This window comes from Mesoplodon densirostris, chromosome 3 (genome assembly GCF_025265405.1).
Source record: "Mesoplodon densirostris isolate mMesDen1 chromosome 3, mMesDen1 primary haplotype, whole genome shotgun sequence".
NCBI classification, from domain to species: domain Eukaryota; kingdom Metazoa; phylum Chordata; class Mammalia; order Artiodactyla; family Ziphiidae; genus Mesoplodon; species Mesoplodon densirostris.
In genome coordinates, this window is record NC_082663.1 from 143,504,171 (window position 1) to 143,523,928 (window position 19,758).

Genomic DNA, 19,758 nt, shown 5'->3' on the forward strand with positions numbered 1-19,758 from the left:
ATGCCACAGCTTGGCCAAGACAAAACAAAACAAGAAATATATTTCGAGATAGAAATGTAATTTTACACATTTTAGTAGCAACATTAAAAACAAAAGAGGTGAAATTAATATGAAGAATTTATAGAACCTAAATGTCCATATTTTCATTTCAACACTTAATATAAAACTACTAGTGAAATATTTTACGTTATTTTTTCACACTAAGTCTTCAAATTCTGATGTGTATTTTCCACTTACAGCTTAGTTCAGAGCAGCTACATTTCAAAAGGCAATAATCACATGTGGCCAGTGGAGACTACATTAGACAGCACAAGTAGATTCTAATCCTAGATCTGCCATTTCTGTCCCTCAGCCAAATCACTTAATCCTTCTGTGCCTCAGTTTCCTCGCTTGGATGGAAATGATATGAGCCCAGGTTACTGTGAGAATTAAGTGAAATAGTACCCACACACGTATGCAATACTTGCTGGTACTAAATTGAGTGTGGACTCTGTGTTAGGTGCTGTTCTAAGCACCTACTCATTTAGCCATCACAACTGTTATCTGAGCGTGGTAAATGGGGTTACTAATATCCCCCAATGCTGGACCTACAGTGAGGTCCTGATAAAAATTCAGAATGCATCCCTCAAAGTCTCTTCTTAGCTTCAAAGCACTTTCCCCATTTTTGCTTATTTAATTCCAGCAAGAGTCCTTCTTTCCTTGCTTCTGTCACACGTCAAGTAGGTTTTAAGCCTGTTCTGTGCCCGGTGCTGCAGGAGACACTGTGGGGTGGGGGTGGGGGAATGGTGAGGTGAACAAGACAGGCACAGTGTCTACTCTCTGGCAGGAAGCACCTAGCCCATGTGTCCCTGACACATGGTGGAAGGGAGGGAAGGCGGGGGAAAGGACAGTGGAAGGCCTAGAGTGGTCATCCCAGACTTGGGGGGTCCTCGTTGGGGAGGACCAGGTTGGGCAATACTGGATACTGTCTTGGGGAAGGGGCAGAACCCCAAGTTCTCCAAGACTCCTCATTCCTCTCTTTTCTGAGCCCCCACCACTAGAGGGGAAGCACCCTCTCCCCACCCTTTTGCCAGGATCCCCCCCTTCAGCAGCAGTTTACTTCCACTTCCCAGGTCCAGAGCCAATTTGCTCAGAGTTTGGGAAAGCCCCAGCTCTCCTTCCTCCTTCCTGCAGCCTAGGGGCAGGGAGCTGGTGTGTCACTTTCAGTCATGTGCCTCTGGCTTCCGAAGAAGGCTCTAGTTTCAGGGGTCCTGGCCACCTCCCTTAGACCTTATCTTGCCCACCATCTGTCCTATTTTTTCCCTCCCCAACGGAACCCCCTGCCCTCTCATCTTTAGCCGTTTAATTGCAAAAGCAGGCCGTTTGTGGGAGACCACAAGGCAGTGACCCCTTTCATTTACCGGCTGAGGAGGGGATGGGGGGTAAAGGACAGGCTGCAATAAGGCGAACAACCGTAGGAGACCCAGCCTATAGTCACAACTTCGAGCCGTTCAGGGCTTCCTTCCCTCTGTCCCAGACATCCCTAAAAGCTTTGAAAGCATTTCTGCCGGCCAGCAGCTGGCCGGGGTCGCTCCTCTTGGCCTTTCAGGAGCTCCTGTGCCTTCAAAGAGGCTAAATGCCTTGCCCCAGCTCACACAGCAGCAGTCTGACAGGCTGCCAGGGAACTAGGGGCCGTACGGAGGAGAGATCCGTCACTCCCCGCGCAGGCCTGCACAGCTCTGGCGCTGGGGTGAAGTGAAGCCCCAGGGCTCGATGCCCTCTGCCCCATCCTGGCGGGGCGGGGGCCGGGGGTTAAAAGAGAGAGAGAGAAAGAGATGGACAGAGAGAGGGTCGGAGTGGTGGGGTTCCCCAAATTCAGGGTAGAAAAGGCTAGGAAAACCTTGCCTACCCATCCCTATAGAGGAGATAAGCGGAATCGATGCTGGAGCAGGGCCCTAGCTCTAAGCGGCGGCACCTGCGCTCGCGCGGATTCTTTAAACGCCTAAATCTCTAGCGCTGCTAGCGGGCGAGGGCGGGGTTGGGCCGAGGTCTGGTCACATGACCTGGCCTGAGGGGCTCGAGGCCCCACTCCACCGGTGGGCGACCCCCACAACGCGTGGTCGACCTTCATTGGCCAGCGGTGCGGCCAATAGAAATCAGCCATCTGGGAACCCAGCGTTCCGAGGCACAGCCTAACTTGCTGAGCCCATAAGGGTCCAATGGAAAGGCACAGCTGTGGCCACAGACCAATGATAAGGTGGAGGAGGAGGGCCAAGAGGCCGGACCAGGTTGGTTTGAGAGGCGGCCGGGTATAAAATCGCACGGCTGGCGGCACCGTCTGTCTCTACTGCAGAGCTGCTGCTGGTAGAGTGACTTAAAGGGCCAGCGCGCCGCCGCCCCCTCGGCCCGCCATGCTGCTACCCGTGCTGGTGCTGCTCGGCCTTCTTGGCCTGGGCGCCGCTGAACCCGCCGTTTACTTCAAGGAGCAGTTTCTGGACGGAGGTAACTCGAGGCCGTCCTAACGACGCGGCTGGCCCCCCAGCCCATATCTGCGTGTCGCCTGTAGTTACTGCTCAGAGGACCAACACAGTGGCCTCAGGGACTAGAGCCGCAGGCGATCTTTCCTTCTGCGTCCCTGGGGAGCGGGGAGGGCGCGGCGGCCTTCCGCGGCGGGAGTTAGGGTTCGCCCGAGGATCTTTTAAGCCACCAGAGATGTCAAGCTAGAGGTTGGGATGGGGACAGTCGGGGGGAGGGGGAATCTCCTTCCTTGACCCCAGCAGTTTGTAGCTCCTGGTAGATGTTTGGTGGGGGGTGATCAGCACCGCTACTCTGACCTGCCCCTTTGGTCCCCTAGACGGGTGGACCGAGCGCTGGATCGAATCCAAACACAAACCGGATTTTGGCAAATTCGTTCTCAGTTCCGGCAAGTTCTACGGTGACCAGGAGAAAGATAAAGGTAAGAGCCTACGGGTGGGTGCTCAGATCCAGGAGGACTTCCTGGAGGAAGCCCTAGTCACCACACAGTTTGGGTATCCCTAGAAGTAGAACAGGTGGAGGAAGGGAGAGTCGTCTGTATTTCCCATCCTGAGGGTCTCCCGGGGGTTGTTGCTGAGCCGTGATCTGACTACCGTTCCTTGCTAGGGCTGCAGACAAGCCAGGATGCCCGGTTTTACGCTTTGTCGGCCAGATTCGAGCCCTTCTCCAATAAGGGTCATACACTGGTGGTGCAGTTCACCGTGAAACACGAACAGAACATCGACTGTGGGGGCGGCTACGTGAAGCTATTTCCAGATGGTCTGGACCAGACAGACATGCATGGAGATTCTGAATACAACATCATGTTTGGTGAGCGGGCCCCACCCTGATGCTGACCTCTGATTAGTTAGAGGGAGTTTGAAACCCCATGAGTTCTTTATAGCCCATGAAAAGTGGTCTTAAGATCATAGAAAACACTTAAATGGTTAGACATTTCTTCGGAGGGGAAGCTGAGAGGATAGTTACAGTTAGTAGCAACTTTCTGCATTGTTATCGTTGATTTAAGACTGCTAATTCACGCGATTTTATAAGGTAGGCATTTCCTAATTCTGCAAGTAAAGATACTGACTTCTAGAGCACTGATTTTTTTTTCTTTAAATCCCTAATCGCGGTCCCTTAGAGATATCTGAATTTTGTCTTTTCACCTTGACAGACGTGAGTTTAAGAACCAAGTTTTCTTTTTGTAAATGGGTGGGGAGGGGTTCATAATGGTGGACCACCTCTAGCTCTGACCGGATCTGCTTTTCATTAAGGCCCGGACATCTGTGGCCCTGGCACCAAGAAGGTTCATGTCATCTTCAACTACAAGGGCAAGAATGTGCTGATCAATAAGGATATCCGTTGCAAGGTGTGCTCTGGGGGTGGTGACAAATGGCTGTAAGGGAAGGCTCAGAGGCCAACCTGGTGGGCGGGGCACTGATCTGCCACTCTCTTCAGGATGATGAATTCACACACCTGTACACACTGATTGTGCGGCCTGATAATACCTATGAGGTAAAGATTGACAACAGCCAAGTGGAGTCAGGCTCCCTGGAGGACGATTGGGATTTCTTGCCTCCCAAGAAGATAAAGGATCCTGATGCTGCAAAGCCTGAAGACTGGGACGAGCGAGCCAAGGTTGATGACCCTACGGACTCCAAGCCTGAGGTTCGTTCCTGGGCAGGGGCTCCCCACCATGGAGGGTGTGGAGGACAACTGGGCCAACTCTGACCTCCTAATGTACCTTCAGGACTGGGACAAACCTGAGCACATTCCTGACCCTGATGCTAAGAAGCCCGAGGACTGGGATGAAGAGATGGACGGAGAGTGGGAACCACCAGTGATTCAGAACCCAGAGTACAAGGTGAGACTGGGACTCTGAGCAGGGTGGTGCACAGTGGGGAACGCACTGATCTCCACTCACCCACCAGTTCACTTCTGCAGGGTGAGTGGAAGCCCCGGCAGATTGACAACCCAGATTACAAGGGCATCTGGATCCACCCAGAGATCGACAACCCTGAGTATTCCCCTGATAGCAACATCTACGCCTATGAAAACTTTGCTGTACTGGGCTTGGATCTATGGCAGGTGAGACACGGAGGGAAGAGAAGGATCCCAGGACCTCAAGTGCTCAGGGTCAACCCAGGAGGAAAGGGACAAAGGAGGTCTGACTTCAAAATGGTGCTTTTTTTTTTTTTTAAAGAAATTCCTGGTTTGTCTTTATGGCATTCTTACAGCACCCACTATGAAGTTGTACTTACTAACTTCTTGGTGTTTTTTCAAGTACCTACGGGAACCAACTCATTTTATTGCCCCCAACAACCTTAGAAGGTGGTTAGATAATCCCATTAGAAAATTAGGTTCACCGGGACTGAATTTTTGTCTGTTCTGTTCACTGATGTACCTTCTGCACCTAGAATGGTGCCTGGCACGTAGTAGGTACTAGAGAAATATTTAAAGAAGGGAGTGAGACCCCTTTTTACAGATGAAGAAATTGAGGTGCAGAGAGGTGAAGTCACCAGCCCGAGGTCAGGTAGGCAGGAAATGGCAGAGCTGGGGTTGGAACCCAGGCAGCCTGTTTTTTAACTGCAACATTCAACTGTAGCATTGTGTAGTGGTTATGGGAATATGGGCAAGAGACCTTTTCGAGGCCAAGGCCAACAGGTATATCCCCTCTGACCACCCTTCCGACCACCCCTCTACTCCCTGGCCCCATACAGGTCAAGTCTGGCACCATCTTTGACAACTTCCTCATCACCAACGACGAAGCATATGCTGAGGAGTTTGGCAACGAGACATGGGGTGTTACGAAGGTGGGACCAGGGTCCAGTCTTGGGCTTGGGGGTGGGCAGGGCTGGCAGGGGAGTCCGGGCCCTGAGGTGTGTGGTTTGCACACAGGCAGCAGAAAAACAAATGAAGGACAAGCAAGACGAAGAGCAGAGGCTAAAGGAGGAGGAGGAGGAGAAGAAGCGCAAGGAAGAAGAGGAGGCTGACAAGGAAGATGAGGAGGACAAGGATGAGGAGGAGGAGGAGGAGGAGGAGAAAGAGGAAGAGGAGGAGGAAGACGCTGCCGCTGGCCAGGCCAAGGATGAGCTGTAGGGGCCACACCGCCGCCTCCAGGGCTGGACTGAGGCCTGAGTGCTCCTGCCGCAGAGCTGGCCGCGCCAAATAATGTCTCTATGAGACTAGAGAACTTTCATTTTTTTCCAGGCGGGTTCCAATTTGGGGTGGATTTTGTTTTTGTTCTCCCGCTCCCTTTTTTTTTTTTTTTTAAGTTTTTTTTTTTTTTTTTTTTTTTTTAAACTGGTGTTTTGTCTCTGATTCTCCTTCAGCCCCCACCCCTGGCCTTCATCTTTCTTGATTTGACATCTTTGCTTTCTGCTGTCCCCTTATCTCCCCAGATCCCTTAGTTCCCCTCCAACTTGGGGACTCAGGGTGGGGTGTGGCATGAAGGAGAAGCCCCAGGCCCAAGATTCCATCTGCTCTCCTTCCTGGATCCCACAGGGGGGTAGGAGAAGAGGGTGGCATCACCAGCCCCCCAGCACTGAGAAAGAATGGGGCTCCTAAGCCCTGAGCTCTGAACTTCCTCTCTCCTTTCTCCTCTGCCCCCAGGACTGGGCCAGTTCCGAGTGGGGCAGTGGGTTCTAGCTCGGCTCATACTGAGAATGTAAGAACTACAAATGAAATTTCTATTAAATTAAGTTTTGTGTCTTCCTCCTGTGTTTCCTTTTGGGGTAGGTGACTCTTAAGTGAGGCTCATTTTGCAGCCACTACAAGTGTTGGTTGAATGTCCCATAAGGTTACAGGGGCCCTTGTTTATCCCCAGAACCCCAAACAGGTGGGAAAGAGTAACTATTCTAAGTGCCATTACAAATACTCCACTTATTAACTCATTGAGTCGTTGCATCAAACTGGTGAGTTTTGGTTCTATTACCAGTTGTGTTTGCTGAGGAGACTGAGATTTAGTAAGAGGTGGGGTTTGAACCCACACCTTAGCCACCAACTTGTACCAGCGGTTTTACACTGTGCCGCATATGTACGTCTTAACCTATTAAGGAGCAAGACTCCACAGAGCTACTGGACAGTTTTAAACACATTTTCTTAGTATTAGCCAGTGTCAAAAGCTATTAATTCTCTTTATAGTCAAGGAAATAGGTTCAGAAATGGTATCTATCTTGTCCAGTGGTCTTCAGTGGCCAAGTCAGGATTTGAACCTCTTGAAGGGAAAGAGGTGGCACCAAGGGATGGTGCAAAAGTGGCAGAGGAGAGTGTGGGCCCCCAAGGTTGGCCTAGGCCCACCCCTGTTGGGGTCCTGAAGGCTGCCACTTATGTCCAGTGGGTGGTTGGGAACTGATGTCCCTTGTTGCCAGAGGTAAGAATCCCTCAGCCAAGTCTGGCCTATTCTTTTTTTTTTTTTTTTTTTTTTTTTTTTTTTTTTTTGCAGTATGCGGGCCTCTCACTGCTGTGGCCTCCCCCGTTGCGGAGCACAGGCTCCGGACGCGCAGGCCCAGCGGCCACGGCCCACGGGCCCAGCCGCTCCGCGGCACATGGGATCCTCCCAGACCGGGGCACGAACCCGTATCCCCTGCATCGGCAGGCGGACTCCCAACCACTTGCGCCACCAGGGAGGCCCTGGCCTATTCTTGTGGAAACTTCTTAGCTCAGGGCATGCAGTGAAGGGAGAAGCAGCAGGACCTGGTAACAGTTGGGTAATGAGTGAGGTGGCGGGAGACTGCCTGGTGTCCTACTTGGATGGGAATGTTGAGCAGGTTAGGAGGCAGGTAATGGTCAGTTCAGGATTGCAGGGGGAGAGTCCACCCACTCACTGGAAGATAAGACCATCACCTCCATCCTGTCTGCCAAAGCACCCTCTTCAGCTTTGGCCAACCAACTCTTCAATTCCTTGTTCCTTGGAAAGGCCTCCTTTGAGCTTCCTGTGTCCTGTGGCCTAGCGCCACCCTTCTGGGAAGCCTCCAGGATTGGCATATTCAGGGAAAGTTTAAGGAGATAATTTTGTATTCAGTGTAGGGGAGCCTTGAAAGTTAACATCTTCCTTAAAAACTGGGGTCAGGGCTTCCCTGGTGGCGCAGTGGTTGAGAGTCTGCCTGCCGATGCAGGGGACATGGGTTTGTGCCCCGGTTTGGGAGGATCCCGCATGCCGCGGAGCGGCTGGGCCCGTGAGCCATGACCGCTGAGCCTGCGCGTCCGGAGCCTGTGCTCTGCAACGGGAGAGGCCACAACAGTGAGAGGCCCGCGTACCGCAAAAAAACCCCCCAAAAAACAAAAAAACACTTTGGGGTCAGACTGGGGGTAGCTGGGTGAACAAAGTGATCAGGGAAGGAGCAGCAGAGAGGTGGGGAGACCCAGGAGCTAGAACTGTTAGATTCATTCCAAAAATCCAGCTCTTCCCTCAGGAATGGATGGGGCCACAAAATGGCCTCGTGTCCCCAGTTCCTTGGCCAAACGTGTTTACAGAGTTTTCGTTTAATTGTTGGTGACCTTTCAAGTATCCTTTGTAGTTCTTTCAGGGCTTGACAGGCTTCCTGTCAGGGTAGCCAGACCAGAATAAAACTCATTTGGAACGAGCAAAAAAACACGAACATTTTATGTAAGAAATGGAAGTATAACAAGTACATGAAGTTTGTTTAACGTCAACAAATAAATGAAACTCGTAGGCTTGAAACTAGGGACATCGGAGCCATTTTGTGGCCGCATGACGTCACCGCTAACGGGCATGGCGTCACTCGCAGGAAGCCACGTGACGGTTGAGCTAGAAGCGCCCCCACCCCCGAGGCAGAGTTTAGTCTGCGCATGCCTGGCTCGAGGCCGCTCTCTTGTGCATGCTCACGAAGGCAAAGGGGGCGCGCTCAGAACACGTGCTGCGGTGGTCGGCGCGCGCACCGCCTGCCCCGGAAGCGGTCGGTGTACGGCGCGGCTGGGCGCTAAGATGGCGGCGGCGTGAGTTGCATGTCGTGTGAGGATCCCGGGGCCGCCGCGTCGCTCGGGCCCCACCATGGCCGTCACGATCACGCTCAAAACGCTGCAGCAGCAGACCTTCAAGATCCGCATGGAGGCTGATGAGACGGTGCGAGCCAGGCCGGAGCCCGGGAGCGGGAGCGACGGGTGCTGGTGATGGGGTGGGGGCGGGGGCGGGGAGGCCGGGATCCTGACAAGAGAGGCGGGGAAGACGGCGCGGCGCCGGGCCGTGCCCATTCTCCCAACGGGCCTGACTTTCCCAGATACCCTGATGGTCCCCGGCTCAGCCCCTGGTGGCTCGGGCGGAGCTCTTGGATCTCTCTCCAGGCGAGGCTCCACCCCCGGGGCGCCCGCCAGGCCCCGGGTCCAATGTCAGTGTCTTCGCGGGGCGCGGGAGCCGCGGGCTCGGATTCCCGGCCGGCCTGCTCTGGGATGGGTCCTCCGAGTTCCCAGCTTTGTAAACTTCTCCTCGGGACGTTGGTGGCCGAATCTGGGAGTAGTGACCAGGAGATGCCGGGTGATGACAGCAACGACGATAATAATAAACGGCCTTGAGTTTCAGTGGTCCTTGTTTGTTCTTCACCAGTCGCTGAGCGTTTTTATGTTATCTTACTAAATCTGCGAAGTAGGCTTGTCATTCGGGGACTCTGAGTCTCCCCACTTTACAGATGCGGAAACTTGGATTAAAGAACATTGGTATAGTTGCATATGCACAAAGCAAGTCATGGCAGAGCGGATTCAATTCGGAATTGCCTCAAGTGAGAGCCCACGGTCTAAACATGATGCTGTCCTTTTAGCTGAAAAGAGACTTAGGACCTAACAAACGTATGTACTTGGCACTTTCTGCACAATTTCCCTCACGAGGGAGACATTGAAGTTCACTTTTTGTAGAAAAGGAAACAGACTCAGATTTTTTGACCAGCCTAACTCTTTGATTTGGGGCAAGTTGGTTAATCTCTCTGTACTTCTGTTTTTCTCAAATATAAAATGAGGCTAATGGTAACTGTTTCACTCAGTTATTATGAGGCTTTAAACTTGTGACCCGTGTACGTTTACAATAGCGGTGTCAACTTAGGATTCTCTTAGTAAAGGTCACTCTCAGCAGCATGGAGTGAGGAATGGTCCTATCTCCCGTTTATGTTGATTTGCATTTCATCATGTTTACATCATCTGAAATATGTGCTTTTTCTTCTCCCAAATAAATGTCATCTCTATGAGAACAGGGACTTGTGTTGAGTTTTGTTCTCTGCTGTATCGTCAGTGTCTAACACTGCACCTGGCCCATATCAAGTGTCCAGCAAATATTCTGTTTATTGGTGGAATGGTCTAGTATGCTTGATTATGAAGCTTAGCTTCTCAGCCATCAGGGCTTGCAGCCTCCCCCCTGCCCCCAAACTAGAAGGGAAGAGAGAATCTCGGGGTTTGCAGTGACTGTCTACCCCTCCCTCCAGGTGAAGGTGCTGAAGGAGAAGATAGAAGCTGAGAAGGGTCGTGATGCTTTCCCCGTGGCTGGACAGAAACTCATCTATGCTGGCAAGATCCTGAGCGATGATGTCCCCATCAAGGACTATCACATCGATGAGAAGAACTTTGTGGTCGTCATGGTGACCAAGGTGGGTGATGTATGCTGGTTGGGAGGTTGGGTGGATTAGCTGGGGAGCTGGCAAAGAGCATGTGTGCCCAAGAGAGATTAGCCATGAACAGGGTGGGGCTGAGATGTGGAAGGATGTTGGGGCTAGATAGAGTTACTGATGCCTGCTCTCTTTTTCTGGGTGTCACAGGCCAAAACTAGCCCAGGCACCTCAGTACCCCCAGAGGCTTCACCCACTGCTGCCCCGGAGTCTTCCACATCCTTCCCATCGGCCCCTGCCTCAGGCATGTCCAGTCCCCCACCTACCGCCAGAGAGGACAAGAGCCCATCGGAGGAATCAGCCCCCACGACGTCCCCGGAGTCTGTGTGCGGGTAAGGCAGGGAGCAGCAGCCCCAGATTGGGCCCTGTCTTTCCGGCACATTTCAGCGCCCACATTTGTGGTTCCACACACCTTGGGGGAGGGCAAGCCACCAGAAGCCAGGGTCCGATTTCTCTCTCTTGAATTTGCAGCTCTGTTCCCTCTTCAGGTAGCAGCGGCCGAGAGGAAGACGCGGCCTCCACGCTAGGTGGGTGGGTGGTCCCCAGAGCGAAAATGACTGGGTGCCCCAGCCATCAGCTGGGCCTTGTGGGGGTGTGGGGGAGGGCCTGGGAGCTGTCCTTCCCTCTCCTTGGTGACCCGCCTTTTGCCGCTCCCTCCACAGTGACTGGCTCTGAGTACGAGACGATGCTGACGGAGATCATGTCCATGGGCTACGAGCGGGAGCGGGTCGTGGCTGCCCTGAGGGCCAGCTACAACAATCCCCACCGGGCAGTGGAGTATCTACTCACGGTGAGGTGGGGCTGCTGCCGCCTGGGGAGTCCTCAAGGGAGCATGCAGGCTTCGGTGGCCTGATGGCTAGTCAAAAGCTGCCCCCAAAAGCCTTTGGGTTGTGGTTCTAGCCAGGAAAGACCTCCTGCAGGAGCCTGGACATGAGCGATGGGGTGGACCTGTGGAGGGCAGAGCAGAGGCTTCACGTGTCTCCCGCCAGGGCTGAGTATGCAGGAAGGAGGCAGTGGGCAGTCTGTGCTTTGAACTAAATAGGACCCCTGACAGGGAATTCCTGGGAGCCCCGAGCCAGAACACAGTTCTGTCCAGGAGAGCCAAGTACCCGAGCAGCCGGCCACAGAAGCAGGTGAGTGGATTGGGAGGTGTGCGTGTGGGGTGTCTGTTGTCAAGGTACCTGACTCATCCTACCCCCCCCATACTTCAGGGAGCCCAGGGTGGTATCTGACCACACCCTTTCCTCCCGCCAGCAGGAGAGAACCCCTTGGAATTCCTGCGGGATCAGCCCCAGTTCCAGAACATGCGGCAGGTGATTCAGCAGAACCCGGCGCTGCTGCCAGCCCTGCTTCAGCAGCTGGGCCAGGAGAACCCCCAGCTTTTACAGGTACAGGCCTGGGGGCAGAGGGAGTCAGTGCAGGTAGCATCTCCCTTCTCCTGTGGGTACCACAGCCCCAGAGAGTGAGCCTGGCCCAGCGTGGTATGTAGGCATCTCTATGCTTGGAAAGCAGGGCTGACGACAGCCTTCTGCTGTTCCGTGCGACCTAATGACCTACGTGGTTTCATGTAATGCTCTCCACCACTCTGTAGGGTGTGGGTGCTACTGTCATCTCCACTCCATGGAGGAAGATGTCAGAGGCTTGGAGCCGCCTGGCAACTGGTGGAGTGTGTGTCTGCCTCCAGTCTCTGGATCCTGTGCTCTGGCTCCACTCCGCGTTTAGCTGTTGCTTCCTGAATGTCCGTAGGGTTGTATGGCAGCACCCAGGACTGCTGTGCCCTAGTTGGTTTTGGGACCACCGTGCTCAGCAAGGCTCCATCCTGTCCTTGAAGGTTCCTAGGCAGAGAGAGGGGCAGTGGCCCCTGGGTGTGACAGGGTCTTCTGGGTCCTCTGTGAAAGCCTGCGTCTCCTGATTCAGGCGTCTGCTGCTTCTGCCCCCGACTTTTCAGTCTCCTTTGCTGACTCCCGCTCACCTCCAGATGTTGGGCCAGGGCTGCGCATCTCCATTTATCTGCAGTCAATCCTGGGGCTTTCAGTCTGTGGCGACCCTTAAATCCATATGACCAGTCTGGACCCTCTGGATGCCATGCTCTCCTGTGACTGACTTGATACCTCCATGAAAATGCTTTCTAGATATCCAAGACCAGAACAGATCCTCCCAGCCCTCCCTAACCCCGCCAGGACCAACCTGGGGTTGCTTGAGCCCCAGGCACTGGGGGCCTGCTGGGGTTGTCTCTCACCTGTCCTCTTTGCTCTACTTCCAGAAGATCTCACTCACCCCAGCCCTGCACTCCACCTCTGTGGCTGCCACCTCATCTCCCAAGTCCGCTGGCAGCCACCACCCAGTTTTCTGCATCTGCACAGACCCCACGGTCCATTCTCCACTAGGAGCCAGATTCCTGAAAAAGCACTTTTTCCTTTAATGTGTTAATTTTCAGATGTACATAAAAAGAGAGGCATATTAGAACCCCCAGATACGCAACACCCAGATGAGTTAAATCTTTTTAAAAGGTACACAGATGTCTTTCCTTATTTAATCCTTACCACCGTGGTGTCCCATCATACTAGAAGAAAGCGTATCTGGTCCCTGCCTCTCTGATCTTCTGCTTCCTCCTTCCCTTCCTTGTTTACTGTTTTGCCACATGGATCTTTTGCTTTTGGAATTCCCTGGGCCTTTGCACTTGATGTTTGCTCTACGTGGAGGGAAACTTCCTTCCCCATCCAATACTTCATAGGGCCCTCGCTCCTGGCCTAAAGAGTCTTTCCCAGCCCAAGATCTACCCTAATGTATGTCACGCCCAGTATTTACATTGTAAGTAGCTGTCAACTTGCTTGTTTATGGCCTGTCTCTCCACCCTGGAACATCAACTCCTCTAGGACAGGGCCCATGTCCACCGTGTGGCTGTTTGGTCAGAATAGACACCCTTTAAATATTGGCTGAGTGAATGAAAGAAAAAGCAAGGGCTGTGACAGGGACCTGGGGAAGGGGGGGACGAGGGCTGTGGGTCACCATCACTTCCTCTGTCTCCCACAGCAAATCAGCCGGCACCAGGAGCAGTTCATCCAGATGTTGAACGAGCCCCCTGGGGAGCTGGCAGACATCTCGGACGTGGAGGGTGAGGTGGGCGCGATAGGCGAGGAGGCCCCACAGATGAACTACATCCAGGTGACACCGCAGGAAAAAGAGGCTATAGAGAGGGTAAGAGATCTGGCTGAGAGGGGTGACCTCATGGGTGGGCAGGGCCCCTACCTCTTGCTCATACCTGCCCATCTTCCCGCAGTTGAAGGCCCTGGGCTTCCCAGAGAGCCTGGTGATCCAGGCCTACTTCGCTTGTGAAAAAAACGAGAACTTGGCTGCCAACTTCCTCCTGAGTCAGAACTTTGATGACGAGTGATGCCGGGAGGCCAGGCCGCCCACTGCTCCCTCCTCCCCACCCCCAACTCCACAAAAGTTTTATAAAAGAAAAAAATATATATATATTCATGTTTATTTAAGAAGTGGAAAAAGAAATCAAAACCTAATAAAAACCAAAACACTCCACCCCAACTTCCCACTCTCCTGAAGTGGCCCTGCATTCCCATCTTGGCCTGAGAAGACCTGGGCCAGACAGCTGTCCTCCCATCCCCCACCTGAGCCCAGCCTGCTCCAAGGAGCTGGCAGGACTGGAGGTGACAGATGGGCCCCTCTTGGCCTCTGTCCCAGCTCCCTGCAGCCAGATGGAGAGGCGGCTGCTTGCTTCCCCATCCCCCAAAGAGCCCCTGAGAGCTCCCCCGCCCTCCTGCAGGGTGAGGGGAAGCTGGAACTCCAAACTTTGATTCTCCATTGGAGTGGCCCAAATCTTTCCATCTGGGGTGAGCACTCAGAGGCCCAAGACCCCTCTATGGTCTGGCCTTGGCCTCCATCCTGCATCCTTTTGCTGGGGAGGAGGAGGTCTGGTTTGTCTTGCCTGGGGAAGGGGAAACATCAGAGTCATTCTGGAGGTCAAGGCCACCCCCCAGCCCAGAATAGAACCGTGTCTCTGATAAAGGTTTTGAAGTGAATAAAGTTTTAAAAGCCAGTCCTGTGGTTTGTGCCTGCTGGGGCATCCCACTCCAGCTTATATGGGTCTGGGGCTAGTTGGGCACAGGAGATGCGGGAGTGCCATGAAGGGGCAGAGGGGTCTGTCAGCCTCTGCAGACTGTGGCTCCCAGTGGCTCCCCTCCCCCTCCCCCAAGCTGTCTCGCTCCCAGGCAGTGTCTCACTCCCAGCCCTGGCTCAGCCTTGGAAGGGCTGCTTCTCCCTGCCCCCCACCATCATCACCACAGTCTGTTTTGGCTACACTTCCCCCCTGGTAATTGGCTAATTACTGGAGATTAATGTTGGTAAACAAAAGCCTTCTTCTCCTCTGCCATCTGCTCCTCCATTGATTTCCCCATTGCATCCCCCTTTCACTCCCCCTGAAGCCCCAAAGTTAGTCGGCATGGCCTAGAGTCCCTAAGTGAGCAGAGTCAGGGAAGGGTGGGGATTCCCTGGCTCCAGGTGCTGGGGAAAGAACCAGGGTGCCCAGGGAGGGGTGGGATAAGAGAGGATGCAGAGCTCTTCAGGGGTGGGGCTATCAGGCAGCAGGTTTTATTGGGAAAGAACACAACTCAGGAGCTGGGTGTTGCAGAGTCTGCTGGGTCTTGGGCTGCAGCAGCGGCCATCGCAGCAGCTCGTGCCTCCTTCTTCTTTCTTTGTTTCTCCTCTTTGAGGCGCTTGCGATGCTGCTTCTCCAAGTCCTGCAGCAGCTCCTGGAAGCGGGCACTCCTCGGGTCCACGTGGTACCCCAGGCGCTCCTGGGCCTCAGCCTGCAGCCGAGCCCGCCGCTCCTTGTCTGCTTGCTCCTTCTGCCTGCGCTCCTGCTGCTGCCGCTGCCAGTTCTCAATCATCTGTGGCATCTTGGCCATGCGCTCTTCAATGAGCTGCTCCCTGCAGGGGAAAGAGAGTGGTCAGTGAGGGCAGCCAGAGCAGTACCCATCCACCCACACCCCACCCTCAAGCCTTTGCCCACATCCTGCCTCTCCCAAACCCCCCATATCTCAAGGTGAAAGACTGGGAAGACTTATGATGGCCATTAAAACTGTGAAGAAAAATTCTTGACAAGTGAAGAGAGGCGGGAGAGAGAAACCAACATGTGTAGCCTCGAGCATGAGAGAACCAAGCCCCAGTAATTCCTAGAAGCAGACCCCAAGTCAACGCAACTTTCCCTGAGCTGTCTAGTGAATGTTGTGTGTTATGCTGCATGTTATGCCAGCTATTCCCACAGCTCACTCCTCCGTCCTACAGACATCACTGAGCAACCACTGTATGCCAGGCCTACTTCGAGGCACAGAAGTGAAGGCAAGAAATGGATTGGACCTTCCCCTCCAATCCTGTGAGTTTGTAGGTGTGAGTCACTGTCCCATTTTAAGAATTAGAAACATGAAGCTGAAAGCCCCATGGCAGGGTTAGCCAGCTGGGATAACGGGGGTTATCAGGTGTTCACATCCTAACTCCACCGTTCACTGTCTAAGTGACTGGACAAGTGACTTCACCTTCCTAGGCCTCAGTGTCCTCTCTCTAAAATAAGGGTGGTTCCCTTTTCCTCTTAGAGCTGCTGTGAGGATAAGAACAATAAACACCAGGAACACACCTGCCTGCCTTTGGCTGCCCCCTCCCTTCAGTTCAGTGGCACAATCAATGTCCCTGGTCTTGCTTCCATTCTACTCCAAATCCTTCAGACCTGCTTCCAAGTCTGACCTCTGCCCTTGATTCCATGCCCCATCACCTCCCACTCTTCCCCAGCTACACTAATGTCCAGGCTGTTCCTTAAAGCACATTCCTACCTCAGGGCCTTTGCACCAGCTGTTCCCGCTACTGAGAACACTCTGCCTACGATCTTCCCATGACTACCACTGATCATTCAGGTTTCTGCTTAAACATTTAAACGTCAAGTTCTTAGGCCTGAGGCCTACCAAACCGAAGTCCCCCTCAGGCATGCATGCATTCTCCACCCAATTTTATTTTCCTAATGGCTCTCTGTCGCCACCTGAAATTATCTTTGTTTTGTTCCCTGCTGTGTCCTCAGCAGGGGGTGCAAGGCCTTGCGCACAGTAGGCGCTCAGTAAAGGTTTGTTGATGACTAAATGAACTGTTATTCATAAGTCTCTTTTGTATCTAGGTGAGGATTCACGTAAATACTGCATGCAAACCCCGCGATAAAATGCCCGATGGACTAAGTACTGCTGTTGGGACACAGTTCACCCACGGCCCGCAGCCTCGCGCCTGCCCGACCGCACGCACGCACCTGGCTTGTAGCTTCTGCTCCTCGGCCAGCTGCTGCACCCGCAGCGACTCCTGCATGGCCGCCAGGCTCGGGTACCATTCGCGCTCCTCAGCCTCCAGCTCTTGCAGTTGTTTCCGCGAAGGCCACAGAGAACCGGCGGCCACCCCGGAGGCGGCGCCATGCCGCCCGAACTGCTTAGCTGCGTAGCGCGGCCCCAGCTGCCAGGGCGGGGTCAGTGGGTCATCCGGGTCGGGCCACCAGGGCCCCGTTGAGCGGCGCGGGGGCGGAGGCGCTCGGTAGCCGCGGGAGCCCGGGCCTAGGGTCGTCACCAACCCGAGCAGGCTGCGCGCCTGCCGTACGGGCGCAGCCATATTGGCCGTACGGGGTCCTCGCGAGCTGGCCGGGCTGGCCAAGGCGCTGCCTGCGCGTGAGGTTTGCTGAAGCCCCGGAGGAGGCCAGTAGCTTCCCTACTGCTTCTGTTCCGGGCAGGGAGGAGAAGAGGGGAGTAATATATTTTTTTACACATCTTCAAGTGTAATTTTAAATTTTATTGTAGCAGTTAATTTATTAAAGTCGTATTTAAATTTTAATTCTATATTTTAAAAATAGCAATTATGGGCTTCCCTGGTGACGCAGTGGTTGAGAGTCCGCCTGCCGATGCAGGGGACACGGGTTCGTGCCCCGGTCCGAGAGGATCCCACATTCCGCGGAGTGGCTGGGCCCGTGAGCCATGGCCGCTGAGCCTGCGCGTCCAGAGCCTGTGCTCCGCAACGGGAGAGGCCACAACAGTGAGAGACCCGCGTACCAAAAAAAAAAAAAAAAGCAATTACTTTTTTTTTTTAAGAAGATGTTGTGGGTAGGAATTAATTAATTAATTAATTAATTAATTAATTAATTTGCTGTGTTGCGTCTTCGTTTCTGTGCGAGGGCTTTCTCTAGTTGTGGCAAGCGGGGGCCACTTTTCATCGCGGTGCGCGGGCCTCTCACTATCGCGGCCTCTTTTGTTGCGGAGCACAGGCTCCAGACGCGCAGACTCAGTAGTTGTGGCTCACGGAACTAGTTGCTCCACGCCATGTGGGATCCTCCCAGACCAGGGCTCAAATCCGTGTCCCCTGCATTAGCAAGCAGATTCTCAACCACTGCGCCACCAGGAAGCCCAGCAACTACCTTCTATGTTATAATTTAAATGTTTAACATTTAAAATCATTTAAATATTTAAACATTCAAATGTCATTTCAACTTTAAGTTCAATCTACGTAGTACTTTATATTTTAATTTAAATATTTTAAATCTATTCGAAATATTTAAATTTTATAAACAATTAAATATTGTTCATAACATTATTTATTTTATGCTTTTTAATTTGATCTTAGTATCTTTATTAAACTTTTAATTTTCAATAATTATTTAAAGCTGTACTTAACATTTACATTTCTGTTTAAAATATTTAAATTTGAATGTAGCTATTGTTTAAGATATTTATGTAGAAATTTTATTTTAAATTCTATTGTAAATAGTTACTTTATGCCTTTTAATTTAATTTTTTAATATTTTAAAACGTTTAAAACGTTTGATCGTGGTGTAGAAATTAAATACTATTTTTAAAAAGGATTTCCACCTTGAAAAGGAAGGAAATTCTGACCCATGCTACAGCATGGATGAACTTGAAAGACATAATACTGAGTGAAATAAAGCAGTCAGAAAAGGACATAGATTGTATAATTCCACTTATATGAGGTGCATAGAGTAGTGGAATTCATAGAGACAGAAAGTAGAATGGTGGTTGGGAGGGGCAGGGAGATTGGGAATGGGAGTTACTGCTTAATAGGTATAGAGTTTCTGTTTGGGATGATGAAAAAGTTCTGGAGATGGATGGTGATGATGGTTGCACAACACTGTGAATGTGGTTAATGCCACTGAACAGTACACTTAAAAATGATTAAAAAAGGGACCTCCCTGGTGGTGCAGTGGTTAAGAATCTGCCTGCCACTGTAGGGCACATGGGTTCGAGCCCTGGTCTGGTAAGATTCCACATGCCGCGGAGCAACTAAGCCTGTGCGCCACTACTGAGCCTGCACTCTAGAGCCCGCAAGCCACAACTACTGAAGCCTGCATGTGCAAAGCCTGTGCTCCGCAACAAGAGAAGCCACCGCAGTGAGAAGCCCGCGCAGCACAAGGAAGAGTAGCTCCTGCTCACCGCAACTAGGTCTTCACAGCAACGAAGACCCTACGCAGCCAAAAAAAAAAAAAAAAAAAAAAAAAAGCAGTTTGCTCAGTGAGCAAGGAAGCCTGGACAAGAGTGTTCATAGTTCATAGCGGTAACGTATATCTCATAAATTTCAGTCTCAAGCGGAAACAATCCACACCTGAGTCCATCTGCAGTAGACTGGGTACCTAAATTGTGATGTTTTGGCCAACAGAATACTGCACAGGAATGCAGGAGCATTCACAGCTGCTCACAGCAATGTGGATGATTCTAACCGACATTTTATGCAACAAAGGAAGCAGGACCCAAGTGATTCCTTTTCATAAAGGAATGTTTTTCATTGTGGAAAGTTTACACAAATTGTCTTTTTTTAAATAAAGTTGAACAATCCTAGTGTCATTGTGGATGCACACCTTAAGGGGTAAAAGATAAAGAAAAGCCAAGCAGTGATCATTCTGGAAGTCAGGATGGGACGCCGGGCTGTGGAGGCATCTGGGTGGTGGTCACGTGGCAGCAGGTGGGCGGGGTTTGCTTTGTAACAGGTCATTGAGCTGGGCATTCCCATTCTGTTTGCTTTTCTCTAAGTGGACTTTATTCAATGTTATTTCTTGATCTGGACTTCAGTGATGCCTGAGTTATAATTATTCTTTCAGTTGTATATAATTATATGTGTGGGCTGCACACTTTCTTGTAGCTTTATTATATTTCACAATTTAAAAAATGAAAATACAAGCAACATAAAGGGTTTCAGTGAGAAGTCTTATCCCCACCCATCTCCCATACTCTGCTTCTGTGTCTGAGCCCCTCCACCCCAACTTGTGTTAGTTTCTTATGTATCCTAGAGTTGCTTATACATTCTTATTAACAGTGTTAATGGATTATTTCACAGGGACAGAAGAGTACAGTCATTGTGTCATCACCCAGGTTTAACAAATATTCACTTTGGCTCGATTGCTTCAGGTATTTTTTTAAAAATTCCTTTTAATATAACTTGAGCCCTATTATGAAAGCCTCCAATGACAGTAAGGCCTCCGCCTACAGATGCTCCCCCCTCCCCCCACCACCATTTCTCAGGAGTAACAGTTACTTTGAAATTAGCATATTCTTCCAGGACCAGTCTTTATGCCTTTGCTACTTATCTGGAGTCTGTGGAAACAATATCAATATAT

General features: G+C 51.9%; 3 protein-coding genes across 4 annotated transcripts; 2 read left to right on the top strand and 1 right to left on the bottom strand.

Moving 5' to 3' along the window:
• The first annotated feature begins 2,314 nt into the window (after positions 1-2,314).
• CALR (calreticulin) lies at positions 2,315-6,207 on the top strand. The gene is made up of 9 exons (XM_060094015.1): positions 2,315-2,481; positions 2,834-2,935; positions 3,121-3,324; positions 3,768-3,862; positions 3,952-4,161; positions 4,244-4,357; positions 4,438-4,581; positions 5,214-5,306; positions 5,392-6,207. The coding sequence occupies exons 1-9, from the start codon at positions 2,391-2,393 to the stop codon at positions 5,590-5,592; spliced, it is 1,254 nt and encodes a 417-aa protein (XP_059949998.1). The 5' UTR covers positions 2,315-2,390; the 3' UTR covers positions 5,593-6,207.
• Positions 6,208-8,356: 2,149 nt separating this feature from the next.
• On the top strand, positions 8,357-14,157 carry RAD23A (RAD23 homolog A, nucleotide excision repair protein). 2 transcript variants are annotated; one of them, XM_060094016.1, is made up of 9 exons: positions 8,357-8,578; positions 9,921-10,082; positions 10,251-10,432; positions 10,572-10,627; positions 10,763-10,890; positions 11,155-11,233; positions 11,355-11,488; positions 13,134-13,298; positions 13,381-14,157. In XM_060094016.1, exons 1-9 carry the CDS (start codon positions 8,507-8,509, stop codon positions 13,492-13,494), a joined length of 1,092 nt encoding a protein of 363 aa, XP_059949999.1. In that variant the 5' UTR covers positions 8,357-8,506; the 3' UTR covers positions 13,495-14,157. The 2 variants fall into 2 exon arrangements, with proteins under 2 accessions (XP_059949999.1, XP_059950000.1); XM_060094017.1 differs by having other exon boundaries at positions 8,358-8,578; positions 11,358-11,488.
• Positions 14,158-14,686: 529 nt separating this feature from the next.
• GADD45GIP1 (GADD45G interacting protein 1) lies at positions 14,687-16,791 on the bottom strand. Its single transcript, XM_060094018.1, has 2 exons — positions 16,405-16,791; positions 14,687-15,047 (listed from the first exon to the last, which is right to left on the bottom strand). The coding sequence occupies exons 1-2, from the start codon at positions 16,752-16,754 to the stop codon at positions 14,729-14,731; spliced, it is 669 nt and encodes a 222-aa protein (XP_059950001.1). The 5' UTR covers positions 16,755-16,791; the 3' UTR covers positions 14,687-14,728.
• Positions 16,792-19,758: the final 2,967 nt, after the last annotated feature.